The 13,563-nt window shown below is 47.8% G+C and overlaps 4 protein-coding genes across 4 annotated transcripts; 2 read left to right on the forward strand and 2 right to left on the reverse strand.

The window, feature by feature from the left end:
* Positions 1-305: 305 nt before the first annotated feature.
* Positions 306-4,674, forward strand: fphA (putative sensor histidine kinase/response regulator; the record flags this gene model as incomplete). The annotated part of the gene is made up of 3 exons (XM_056894347.1): positions 306-2,607; positions 2,677-4,310; positions 4,363-4,674. 3 exons carry the CDS (start codon positions 306-308, stop codon positions 4,672-4,674), a joined length of 4,248 nt encoding a protein of 1,415 aa, XP_056759342.1.
* A 505-nt stretch (positions 4,675-5,179) lies between these two features.
* Positions 5,180-5,424, reverse strand: N7537_003290 (uncharacterized protein; the record flags this gene model as incomplete). Its single annotated transcript, XM_056894348.1, has 2 exons — positions 5,180-5,273; positions 5,318-5,424. 2 exons carry the CDS (start codon positions 5,422-5,424, stop codon positions 5,180-5,182), a joined length of 201 nt encoding a protein of 66 aa, XP_056759343.1.
* Positions 5,425-7,347: 1,923 nt separating this feature from the next.
* On the forward strand, positions 7,348-9,104 carry N7537_003291 (cytochrome P450; the record flags this gene model as incomplete). The annotated part of the gene is made up of 5 exons (XM_056894349.1): positions 7,348-7,407; positions 7,464-7,605; positions 7,678-8,740; positions 8,787-8,863; positions 8,926-9,104. 5 exons carry the CDS (start codon positions 7,348-7,350, stop codon positions 9,102-9,104), a joined length of 1,521 nt encoding a protein of 506 aa, XP_056759344.1.
* A 673-nt stretch (positions 9,105-9,777) lies between these two features.
* On the reverse strand, positions 9,778-11,594 carry N7537_003292 (arylsulfotransferase family protein; the record flags this gene model as incomplete). The annotated part of the gene is made up of 2 exons (XM_056894350.1): positions 9,778-11,034; positions 11,100-11,594. 2 exons carry the CDS (start codon positions 11,592-11,594, stop codon positions 9,778-9,780), a joined length of 1,752 nt encoding a protein of 583 aa, XP_056759345.1.
* Between the last annotated feature and the right edge of the window lie 1,969 nt (positions 11,595-13,563).

Consider the following 13,563-nt stretch of genomic DNA (forward strand, 5'->3'; position numbering starts at 1 on the left):
TTCATTTTTATTTCCATTGCACACGGACCAAAAATCTTCCAAGTTTTCCTAGTTTTATCACAAAAAACACACCCGGGCAGGTAATTTTTTAGGTCCAATGATGTACCGCCTTCCTAATTAGATTTAATATGTTCGTCGCCAGCCTCAATGATATATATCCTTTGCTCCCTCCACACAACCTTAGAACGCCCAACCATCTCGTCGCGGGGTCGATTCACTCTCATATTCGCATTCGAGATTAGTAGCCCACTGCTAAGCGGCCGTGCAGGCGCGCTACGCTCATTCCGATAGTCTAAACAGTGGAGATGACGTCCCCACATCCCCAGGACATCGGCCTATGGTCCCCGCGCGAAAGGTCGGAGAGTGTTGCGTCACCAAAAATGATATATCCCTCAGAGACAGGGCAAGGACAGCCAGTGTCCAGAGATCATTCACAGTCGACCGCAAAGGTTCAGCCGCCACCAGGCACTGGTTTTGACCCCGCCGACCGTGTTTTCCCTATTAGGTCGGTTGTTTCAGTCGATCCCACCGTTACCCCCCAGTATTCGGCTTCAGTGCACTCCCGGAACACAATATCGCCAACCCGAGAAGGGGCACGACAGTATCCATTCATCGATGAACGGACGTGGAACCAATTGCACTCGCAGCTTGCTTCCGACCACTTTCACCACCCCGACCCCGAGCATGCCGAACCTACCATCCCCACCAACATCCCACGCCATGAGACACATGCTATAGATGACGAAACCGAACTTGCAACGCATTCTTTGGTATCGGAGGTTGTTCAACACCCCGAAATTTACGCTAAACCTGGCCCAAGCGAGAACCACTCCGGAAGCGGCTCCACCGCACCTCTAACTAGGAATGCTGAAGATGATGCCCATGTCACTGCCCGGTTCAAACATATTATGACGGAAAGTGGTCATGCTGTCATCACAGGACGAGACGGAGAAGCATTTCAATACTGCGAGGACGAGCCCATTCGCATCCCCGGGGCGATTCAAAGTTTTGGCTTAATGATCGCCCTTCGTGAAGAATTGCCAAATCAGCTTGTGGTTCGCATTGTGAGCGAGAACTCGGCGGACTTCTTAGGTTATTCGCCCAAGCAACTGTTCGAGTTACAAAACTTCTGTGATATTTTGAGTGAGGACCAGGCGGACACACTGCTGGATCACGTTGACTTTGTTCGTGACGATGCACACGACCCATCGGTCAACGGACCGGAGGTTTTCAACATGTCCATTCGCACAGCTGATGGGACGCCGTGCAAATTCTGGTGCGCCACCCATGTCTCTCAGACACAAAAGGATTTGATTATCTGCGAGTTCGAGCTTGAGGATGACAGAGTGAACCCATTGAATGTTGAGGGCCTTGCCACTCCGGCAGTTCCAACAGACACCCTAGGCATTGTTCCAACACCAGATCAGCTCGCTGCGAGCACGATCAACATCAGCCAGCCTCTCCGCGTTCTTAGGAGTGCCCGCCGTAGGAAGGGCGAGGCATCGTCGATGGAAGTTTTTAGTATCTTAACGCAGATGCAGGAGCAGTTGGGGCGGACGAATAATCTAGATCAGCTGCTCAACACAACTGCGGGATTGGTCAAGGAACTGACTGGCTTTCACCGGGTCTTGATCTATCAGTTCGATAGTAGCTGGAACGGCATGGTTGTTGCCGAGTTAGTCGATCCTAACACCACTATTGATCTCTACAAGGGTCTCCATTTCCCTGCATCCGATATCCCCGCGCAAGCCCGAGAACTATATAAAATAAACAAGGTCCGGCTCCTATACGATCGCGACCAAGTGACTTCTCGACTTGTCTGTCGGACCTTGGAGGATCTGGAATCTCCGTTGGACATGACTCACGCCTATCTTCGTGCGATGTCCCCAATTCACGTGAAATATTTGGCACACATGAAAGTCCGGTCCTCAATGTCAATAAGCGTCAACGCTTTCAATGATCTATGGGGATTGATCTCCTGCCATAGCTACGGAAATGTCGGTATGCGCGTGTCATTCCCAATACGCAAAATGTGCCGGCTCCTCGGCGACACTGTATCTCGAAACATAGAGCGGCTTTCATATGCCTCTCGCCTTCAGGCCCGAAAACTAATTAATACCGTCCCAACCGAGGCCAACCCATCAGGGTATATTATTGCATCCTCGGATGATCTGTTACAACTATTCGATGCAGATTACGGCGTGTTATCGATTCGCGATGAAACAAAAATACTTGGCGATAACAATAACTCCCAAGAGGTTCTTGCATTGCTAGAGTTCCTTCGCGTACGGCATTTGGATTCAGTGCTTGCCTCGCACGATATCGTCAAGGATTTCCCTGATTTGCATTACGCCCCGGGATTGAAGGCAATCTCGGGCCTACTATATGTCCCGCTTTCCACGAGAGGTAGTGACTTTATCGCATTCTTCCGCCGTGGACAGCTCACAGAGATTAAATGGGCCGGTAATCCTTACGAAATTGAAAAGCGAAAGCAGACTGCGGGATATCTAGAACCCCGCGAAAGTTTCACAGCGTGGCGGGAGACAGTTCTATCGCAAAGTAGAGAGTGGACGGAGACGGACGTGGAGATGGCGGCGGTCTTGTGCTGTAAGCTATCTTCTTGGGACACCCTGAATAAGTTGCCTCAATTGTTTCAAAGCTGACATACCTCAACAGTGGTTTACGGTAAATTTATCAAAGTTTGGAGGCAGAAGGAGGCCGCTATGCAAACCTCGCAACTCACTCAACTACTTTTGGCAAACTCTGCACATGAAGTTAGGACCCCTTTGAATGCCATAGTTAACTATCTGGAGATCGCACTTGAGGGTGCTCTGGACGATGAAACCAGAGAGAGTTTGACCAAATCCCATTCAGCTTCCAAGTCACTCATTTACGTGATTAACGATCTCCTTGACTTGACAAATACCGAAAAAGGACAGGACCTCATTAAAGATGAGACCTTCAACCTTGAGTCAACTTTTAGAGAAGCAGCTGACATGCTGTCTGGCGATGCCAGGCGGAAGAACATATCATACACTGTTTCAGTACATCCTGGTATTCCTGAATCAGTTCTCGGCGACCAACGTCGTGTGCGGCAAGTCTTTTCGAACTTAATCTCAAATGCCATTCAGCATACCAAGTCCGGCGCGGTTACGGCAGAAATGTGGCGCTCTACCAATCAGGCGATTCCAGGCCACGTTGGCGTGGAGATGGTGGTTGTTGATACGGGGATGGGCATGTCGCACAACAAATTGGAGAAGCTCTTTCACGAGCTCGAACAAGTGTCGACCGATGATACTTACTACCCCGAGGAAGAAGAAGAGCACACGTGGAACCCACCGCAAAAACGTGTATTGGGTCTTGGCCTTGCTCTTGCAGCAAGGATCGTCCATAACATGCATGGTCAGCTCGGTGTCAGATCAGAAGAAGGGAAAGGCAGTCATTTCAAGATTATAGTGCATTTCCGATTGCCGGAGGGGACAACCGTGGACGGAGATGCAGATGGAATTCCTCCTCCGAGCCTTGTCGTTCCTGCGACGCCTATGCTTTCAGACAAGGAGTTTACACTAGTTCCTGCAGCACATGAATCTCGTGATTCCAGACGACCAAGTTCTGAAAGCCTTCGCAGTGGTACCAGTTTCCGCAGCGGACATAGTGAGCGCAGTGGGAGAAGTCACGCCGATCGACTGATCAGTGCCATGCAAGAACACACCCGCAAGAGAAGCACTAGCCAAGATTCGGATCTGGGACGGTTGAACCTTTCTTCGAGTCCTGCCAACGCCAGCAGCATTTATGCGCATCCTCCCCTTGCATCACCATCTACTCTAAAGCGATCATTGGCCACACAGGATCTCACGTCAACTCTATCTACCATCACCCATACCGCGCCGCTCACCTCACGGCCACTTGTGACTCCCCCTTCCCAAGGCCTGGAGAATATTACTGACTCGGGAGTCCCGATGGGTGCTCTACGAATGTCACAACATTGCACCAGTCTCATATCACCACAAATCGAGGCTACCAAGGAAGATCACTCATACTTCCCACGAGTTTCATCAATCGCAGAAATATCACAAGCTCCCTCCTCTGGGCCAGCATCCTCTGCCCCGCCAATCACTGTAGCTTCAACAACAGACTACGACCCACTCAATGTTCTTGTCGCCGAGGACGACCCAATCAATAGCAAGATTATACAAAAGCGGTTGAGCAGACTTGGTCACACCGTTGAGTTGACTAGCAATGGTGAAGCCTGCACAATTTCTTTTGCCTCTGCTACCAACTCTTTTGATGTGGTGTTGATGGATATTCAGGTATTTTGAAAACGCTTTCTCCATCCTCTTCGCCTCCATTAACGTCTCCCAGATGCCGATCCTCGATGGAATGGCAGCCACTCGGGCGATTCGCGAATTTGAATCTAAGAAACCCAAGGAAGCGCTCTCTGACAAAGCTATACACAATGACCGAGTGCCTATCTTTGCCGTCTCTGCATCATTAGTTGAAAAAGACCACGAAAGCTACGTCGATACTGGATTTGATGGTTGGGTCATGAAACCTATCAATTTTGCTCGTTTGAACGTTCTATTGAGCGGTCTCTGCGATCCGTCCGCCCGACAAGCAGCCACATACACACCTAATGGGGAATGGGAAAACGGTGGATGGTTCGACACTAAGTAACGAATCTTTGACCGTTGACAACCCAACACGGCCATCCTTGCCTGCCCGGGTTTTCTGTCTCCATTCTCATATTCCATACCATGCGTTTGCATTCTACCTACTCTCCCCCCTTTTGATTACACTTGACCTATGCTCATTCTTAAGGGAATATCTACACGCAAAACTCTATCATGGCAATCCCTCTTTCTTGCATTCTGTCACGGCTGGACCTTTTTATCCCGAAAATACACCTCTTGGATGATTGTGATGCATTTGATGATGTTCTTCTGTCTACATGACATGTGTTCATGTATCTGCATATACGAAATGGGCTTGTCGAACTTTCTTTCGGCGTTCCTTGTGAATTCTATCAAGAAAATATTTAGTACCCTATATATTTCACAGTCATGTTTGTTTATTTTAATGTTTTCATTCCTTTCATTCCCTTCATTTCCCTTTCCTTTCTACATACTGTTCATCTCAATGTCTTGACCGCATTCATCACAGAGCCGGCTCGCCGTGGGGGTCAATGGCTGTCGCCAAGCGCAACAGCGGGTCTAACTGTGACACAGCGCGAGTTGCATTGACCGCCGTCAAGTCCATCAGAAGCATCATTGTTACTGTGTCATAGATGACCGCTGAAAAAAAGCCGCAGAGTACTCACCCGACACCCAAATTGCTCGGGGCCAAAAGCAGTGCGCACTTTCTGCGCAGCCGTGTCAACGTCGTGACGAATTCGCGTTGGGTCCGATTACTGCCCTTCTGAATCATTGTTTACTCCTAGTTATCTTTGTCCTTATCGTGTCGCAATGCGTCCTTGAACGCATGAATGATGCGACATACGCGTATTACTATACCAGCGGCACTACGGCACTTAGAAGGCCCATCCCCGCGGTGTACCGCAAGGCTGAGGCCTAATTGGGTGGAGGTAGCTGTCACGAATAAGTCCAGTGAAATCTTGGTGGCTTGGTGCAGATCCCATATACCGTGGACTTTGGCGACTAATCCATCGCGCCCGCCCTCCAGCGATATTTTGTCGAATGAGATGTCTTGATTTCATACGGCACGATGGACAATACTTTCCATTGGCCTAATGGCGGATTCTTGCCCAGTGGCGTGCAGGGCCTGCTGATGGCTACAGAGCTCACAGGCTTGTGGGAAGAGGTATACCCGGCGCTTAGCCAATACCCCAACGAGCGCCTGAGCCTCTGGTGCCCTAACACCATGATGGGATTATACTAATATCTCTCGAGCACCTCGGCCGCACATATACTGTACGAGAGACCGTCCCAAACCCACAGAGCCCACCAATGAAAGGCGACTGTCGGTGCTGCCGGTACCACCGCATGAGTGCGTGGCGTTTCTGAAAACTCACTACCAGCTTGCTGATATGCGTTCCCTTGAAGAAGCTGACAAGCGTATGGTGTAGCTGAGGGATTCTCGACACAGTGACCGGGCGGATGGGGCTAATCTAACTAGCACGGTAGCCAACATCCACAGTTTGCATAAGCTGCAAGCCTAGTTTTGCATCATGCTCGTCCACAAGGGCTAGATCGAAGGATGAGAAGCTGGCACTCTCCTGGAAAGTCCGAGGCCGATGATTAAGCGTTGTTGATGTTAAGGTGACCGATGTCTATCGAATGGCCAAACTCACCAGCGCCTTTTGCGCGAGCGCGATAGGCACCCCAGTGTAATTGCCAAATGAACCTTAGGCGAGGCCATAAACCAAGTCACCCACAGCAGTGGGGGTACTTCGCCCATTAAGTTTCTCAAAACAGACTGGAACCTGCTGCCGTAATGTGGGCCGATTGCTATAAATGGTTTGTCTAGGATCTCTCTCGGCATTAGACGAAGCCCGAGATCCGAAGCGTAGTTTAGAGAACATTTCAAATAATCGAGAATTAGATCTATGCTGTGCTTATGGGGTGTATTGCAAAATAAACCTTTCCCGAATTATTAAATGACGAAAAGCTTGAGGTTATTTAACATTCCCTCCTAACCCCTCACATTATCATTCGAATGCATGGTGCCTAATCGAAACGCTCCCTCATTTCCTTACATCTCAAAAGGAGATCATATACAACGCTTATGCAGAAGGCTGGTCGGCTTTTGACGGCTTTTGACGGATTCTGTCTGACCATGGAATTTAACGGGTATAAACACCCTACGTATGTACTTTATTGTCCCACTCCCTACAAGGCCGATTTTCGCTTGAGGACGGCTACTAAGTGGCCAATGCTGGACCTGGCAATACGATTGACATACCAAAATAAGGACATCGATGTGGGAAACACCTTCTAGAGTGCCCCCTAATCTAGAATGTATGACAGGGTCCGCCAACGAAAATCCCTCAATTCTTTATACGACATTGGTGCCCGCACAGGTCGGCGTCAATGCAATCATTCTAAAAGCATCAATTTATCCTGCAGCTGCACAATATCGGAGAAGTAGTAGTATGTAGGCGCTCATCTCCAATGCCGATCACCTTCCTCGGTGATTCTTGGAACAAGCCCCGAATGCCCGTCCGCGCTGCGATATTTGTCGGCCCTCGGACAACAAAAGCACCGGGCTGATTTGACTGTGGGTTTAACAAGGTAGGCCAAGTCCAGTGATTGTATTGCTGAATATAAATACCATGTTAATCTGGCAATGTGAAGAGACAGACTCATGTGGAATATTCAACAAATCACAACTATGGAGTCTGTCAGCCATCTTCCCGCAATTTTAGCCTCCATTCTTGGAGTACTGTGTCTTGTATGATTTCTCCTTACCGGAGAATTTTCGGGCTATTCAGGCTGACTTAGGTGTAGCACTTCGTCTATAACCGTCTGTCCAGTCCACTCGCGCGGATCCCAGGTCCGGCTATCTCTAAATGGACCGATCTTGTTTACATACATTATTGGTTCGCCGGGAAGGCCCCAAACTATGTTCATAAGCTGCATGAGATCTATGGTAATAACTTACAACGGCCTTTAATCCTTTCTAAGGTTGGGAATATCGAGTATTGACATGTGAAATATCAAGGTCCAATCGTTCGAACTGGCCCTAACAGAGTCGATATCTGCAGTGTCGATGCTGTGAAAGAAATACATAAGACTAACTCACGCTTCCTCAAGTCCCCTTGGTATCGCACGCTCGTACCAAACAACATAGAAACCGTCTTCTCGACTACCGATCCGTATTTCCATTCTGCCCGCCGCCGTCTACTAGCATCACCAATCTCCGACACCTCACTGCATCAGCATGAAGAGTTAATTACAGGTCGGGTAAAAATGACGATCGGCAAAATGGCAGAAGAGACACAGACCAGTGGTGCCACCGACATATTCAAGTGGTGGCTGTTCATGGCCACCGACATTATTGGCGAACTTAGCTTTGGAGAATCTTTCCGGATGCTAGAAGCTGGCGAGGCAAGTAATACGTGTATTCAAAAGTGCCAAACTTCAAAATCAGTTCTAATACCAAAACAGAAATCTCAATACACTTTAGATCTGGAAGGAGTTTCAGCATTCCAACCGATTCGAACAACATTCCCCAACCTGGTTCTCTTCGGCAAATATCTGCCTTTGCCAGTTCTTAAGCGCACTGTAGCAATTGGGAAGCGAATGCGCATATATGCAACACAGTCCATCGAGCGATACAAGAAAATACTCACGGAAAATCCCTCCAACCCGAAGAAGACACTGTTTACCAAGCTATTCGACACCGAGAAAGGCGGCCTTACTGATGACGAAATCCAGAAAGAGGCTCAGGGGTACATAGTTGCAGGAAGTGATACCACTGCTGTTACTTTGACCTACCTTACCTACGCTGTCTGTGGAAACAGACGAATTCGAGACAAGCTGGTCGCCGAGGTGTCAGCATTATCTGAGCCGATTCATGACAATGATATTCGGAATCTGCCGTATCTAAACATGGTCACCAGTGAGGCCCTTCGGATTCACACGGCTGTTCCTTTTGGTCTTCCTCGTTCTGTGCCTTCGGAAGGGGCTAGTTTCAATGGATACTTCCTTCCGAGTGGAGCGACGGTGTCGACGCAGTCTTATAGTCTACATAGGGATCCTACAATCTTCCCCGACCCATACACGTAAGAAGCATTCCCCACACAAAAGAGGCACATTAACAGAATGCAGGTTCAACCCCGAGAGATGGGAGAACCCGACCAAGGAAATGAAGGATATCTCCATTCCATTTGGTGGTGGATCACGCAGTAGGTCAAAAATAACCTGGATTACCTTGGGAATCACATCGGCTTACACCATATACGTGTAGTCTGTATCGGAATGCACCTGGCCCGTATGGAGCTTCGCTTAGGATCAGTCCTGTTTTTCCGAGAATTCCCAAATGCTCAACGATCCGACAAAGAGGGGATGAGCGCAAAGGACATGGAAATGCAATCCTTCTTCTTGATGGCACCAAAGGGGCATCGCTGTCTGATTGAAACGAAGTGAGAGATTGAAACGAAGTGAGATGTTCCTATCAAGTTGCCCAACGATCCTGTTCAGTGACCACTATCTGTCGATCGACCGAGAACGAGGTTGATGATATCCCACAGCTTCCCATCATACAAGTAATTACTTGAATCCTCCTAGTGGTTTTCCATCTTGACCTTATACACATGCATGGTTTTATTCCATGGGATGTCAGCCAGAAAGATCTTTTCAAATTCGTCTAAGAAATACTTGATTGAGACTAAGATAAAATATGTTTACTTTTCCCCTCTATTGCACTGTGTATATAATTCACCGAGGTCCATTATCAGCAATAATGTGCAGGGATTCGTATCTCGCAATATTATCCTCCGACCCCACCCCTGGCACTGTCTTCTCACTGTCATGAAAGGTGCTTCTTTCACGCCTGAGAGCCAAACGAGTATCAAAAAAAGTTGAAACCAGACTTTTGCATATCTGGCCCAGTTTGCTAAGCCGCGCAAGTTGTCGGCCGTGATTAATACCGATTACAAATTCATCTCATTGAGTTCATGAAATGTATAGGAATTAATTTCTAAATATGTGCAGACCAAGTTATATACAAGCAAATAGAATTATACGCCTAGGACGCCGGCGTCCTATACTAGTAGGCAATCATGCCGATCATGGCCCTCGTTTTCATCCTTGTGCGACACTAATTGATAGAGGCCACTAGAGCCGAGTCCTTGGCGAAGTCGACGGTGAATAGCAAAACGCACGCCGCAAATAAGGCAACCAAGCACCACAAGCACAATGGCCGCCAAGGCCCATGGGTTGGCATGAAAGAGCCTTCCGACGATGATGCTGGTAGTCGTTGGAGTAGTTGCGTTACACCGAGACTCTCTCCGTTGGACTTGATTGCACGCAGGCGGAATAATGAATCAATATTGGAGGTGAGTGGGATTTCAGTTTCAAACCCTTCGCGAGGGACCTGGTCCACAGCCGTGAAGGTCATGTTTCTGAGGTCTTCACCGTCCCATGCCTCAACTCGCCATTCCGCTACCTCGGTGGCACCGTTCCAACTAACAAAGACACTCTCTGGTGTCACGGCAGTGTCGGGGATTGTCAGAGGATTACCAACCCAGTCAAATTTGAACACTCGGTAGGAGACGACACGACCAAATGTGAAGAAAGCAGAGGCTCCAAAGTGCACGTCGCATACAACATCGCCCTCTGGGGAGAACTCGGTGAAGGCTGCAGAGTGACCCCAGCCCACGAGAACGTTCCCTGTGCCGAGTACTTGCACGTTCCCTTGCGAAACGGCCATTATGTCGTGCGGATGGTGGAAGGATTGCAGTAATGTTGCTTGCTGTTCTTCCGTATCCAGATCAACGATCATCCCACGGCTCACCGCGGAGAGGTTCTCGTTATTGTAGGCTGCATTGTCGAATAAGCTGAGGCGGTTGGGTCCTTGCCAGCGAGCGTCATGCTGCCATGAGAACTCGGTGGCAGCTCCATCCGAAGCATCGGCAAAGGTGTTCCGTTTCCCTCCCAGTGACCAGAGGACATCACCAGTGGTGCCATCTATACATGCAACAGTATGGAGGTGGCGCATTGAAACCAGGTACCGGCCCTGATCATCCTTGTCCACACTGTTGATATGCGAGTGGTCATACCCGGAGGTGCGTCCCTGACCGGCATCTCCAATCGGATAATAACTATCACCTGGGTCGTAAAAATTGGATACGCGCCATTGGAATAGCAGTTCTCCGGTTTCGAAATTGATTTCCTGGAACATTCCATCATACATCCATCCCAGCTCTGGTCCGCCGATAGAGCTCAAATCCATCGGGATAGGGTCGTAAATTAGCAAAATTGCGGTATCATTGGGAGTGATTTGGAAGTCATGGAGATCGCCATCATATATGCCGATTGGAGACACAACGTACTTCTGTGTATAGGTTGAATCGAGCTGTGATCGGGCAAGGTAATTAGTGAACCATAATCATGGTAAGCTAGCTCAATATATAACCTTACCATGTACCATGACCCTCGTCCATAACCGTCAGCTGTGTCTCCTTGCCAATAAGTGAGGTAGTCTTCACCCTTGTATCGCTGCATTTTGAAGTCTTGTGTCGTCCCCCCGTTCCATTTTGTCCACACAAGCTCCCCAGCGGGATTTAGGATCATCGGACCGGGATGGGCAATTGAATCGCCCCGAGGCGCAAGGAATGTGTACCGGTCATCGCATTTTGCATCAGGCGGGGTGACTTCAACAATGGGGGATTCTTGATGGAAGGAGATGAAACTTCGGTCTGGACCAAACCCTTGAGCTCCTAGATCATACCAGCTTAAGTCGGCACGGAACCGGAATCTGAGAAGTTGAGGGACGGCAAACACATAGAATACAATGAGGCCCCCAATCACAGCGAGGATCAAGGCAATCCATTGGAGGGGAAAGCGGATATGCAGACGATCATTGCGAAGCCAGGAGCTCAGGCGAAGCACGCCAGAAGAAGTCCGCAAGAACATTGGCGCATCGTGGACAAAACAAAGACTTCGAGCAAGAAGACAGTAGGAGTCTTTTCTGTCGGCGACGGCCGCGGCACCATGGATTTATTTTACATCCTGCTTTGACGTCGATTCCCCGTCTAGCTGGTAGACTTCTTGGTGGAAGGAACCACTCGGTCTTGGCGACAGGAACAGTGGAACTTTGTACGCGTATGGTGATTCGGTAGCCGACGGATTTCTATAGAAATATCGTGGTCTGCAAGCTCCCCGTGGGTCAAAATCCCTTCAACTGCGCGTCTGCGCCAACCAACGACGAAAGTATCTGCCGAGATGGGTACTCTGTAAACCGACGGTGGTTATCTAGTGGCTGGAAATTACGCATCCACCATCGAGTGTACAAAGTAGTTTGTACGTATGAACATACAGAGTAACGGAGTACCTTCAAGATCTGGAAGCGAACTACAACGCCACCAGCCCCAGGCGTCGTCATCCCAAGTATTTCGTACTCGGGTTGGTGTGGCGTGTGTGGTCCCACTTGATCTCGGAATCAGATAAAGACAATTCAATGTTTCCTAGAATATACTACTTTGTAAATACATATAATAATGTTATACTATGTATAGGGAAAGGATTCATCAGCAATATACATGTAGTTTGTACCTTCACTTTTTCTCGATCTTTGCCCTCTTTTTTAAGAAATCTCCGAAGGTCGCTCTTAAAGGTCTTGATTCGATTTAGTCGCAAGATAAAGAGATATTAAACCAGTGAAATATTCATTCAAAAGGAGAGCAGAATATATAACGTACGTAAGGTTAAAAAGCAAATGACACGCAATGCATTTAATTCTCCGTGTTTTGACGCTAAGACGTGTGGAGCGTTCGTCATTTACTCCATGGTCCACGTGTGTCCACGTGTGTTCCACGCGCGAGTATTTATTTTGGCAGAAGTTGGACAAGCTTGGCACGATAACATATTGGGGGGGTTTATCTTCAAAGCTTCTAAGGTGGAATAAGAACGGCTTTAATTAAGTCCCAGTAAATGTGGGACTAATATCTATCACTTCTCAGTAGTAAAGACCTGACAGCTAGTACAAAATATCATATTCCGAGATAGATATGTGGCCCTCATCTCCTGATTGCATCTTCCGGTAAGAGCGTAATGTCGGTAACTTGCTTGGACTTGAACCGTATTAGCCGTGAGAATATATTACGCGAGAATATATTATTATTATTTAGCGCTGCTGCCGACTGATTCTAACGAAAGACAACATAAATTCTGGTATTCGCAACCTTGGAATGTGATTACGGAGTACTTAGCCACACAATCTACAGCACGCCCATAAAATATATAACCATGGACTGGAATAACGCTTCGCTATAATGTACACTCTTCGAATCATATCCAACTCTATATGAAAGCTTATAAGGCTATCAGCGTGGGAGCCTGAAGAAGTTGAGGAATGTTGGCATATCAAACATGTCTAACTGAAACATATCTCCCCCGGAAAACCCGGTAAATATGAATATATTTTGAGGTAAAACATATGTACAAAGTAGTTCATAGGTGCTATTATTTTATGTGCTAATTCCACCTGAACAGCATATCGACTAGTTAAACTATTAGCGATTCTATCAAATATGTACGGAGCAATGATATATAGAATATTGTAGTGTCTCCGTAGAATTCATAAATTTGAGACATTCGACGGGCTGAAGAAACCTGTGAAGTTAAATGGGGAGCGTCGAATCAGGTTCGAGTATACACCTTTAGTCCAAATTTTTTTAATTTTCCCTCCATCTCCTTCAGTCCATTCACTCCATTCTACTGTGAGAACCAAGATGTTCATATTTATAATTTTAGAAATGCTGTTCTACGTTATATATGTTGGTTAACTATTTAACTACATGGTTGTGTACATGGTTATGTAACCATTTTTGTGCATTTCTTCAAGTACTCCGACCTGCAGCGCAAATAAACTTTGGCTCCACTT

Source organism: Penicillium hordei (assembly GCF_028827395.1).
Source record: "Penicillium hordei strain IBT 12815 chromosome Unknown utg000001l_segment0_segment0, whole genome shotgun sequence".
Taxonomy (NCBI): domain Eukaryota; kingdom Fungi; phylum Ascomycota; class Eurotiomycetes; order Eurotiales; family Aspergillaceae; genus Penicillium; species Penicillium hordei.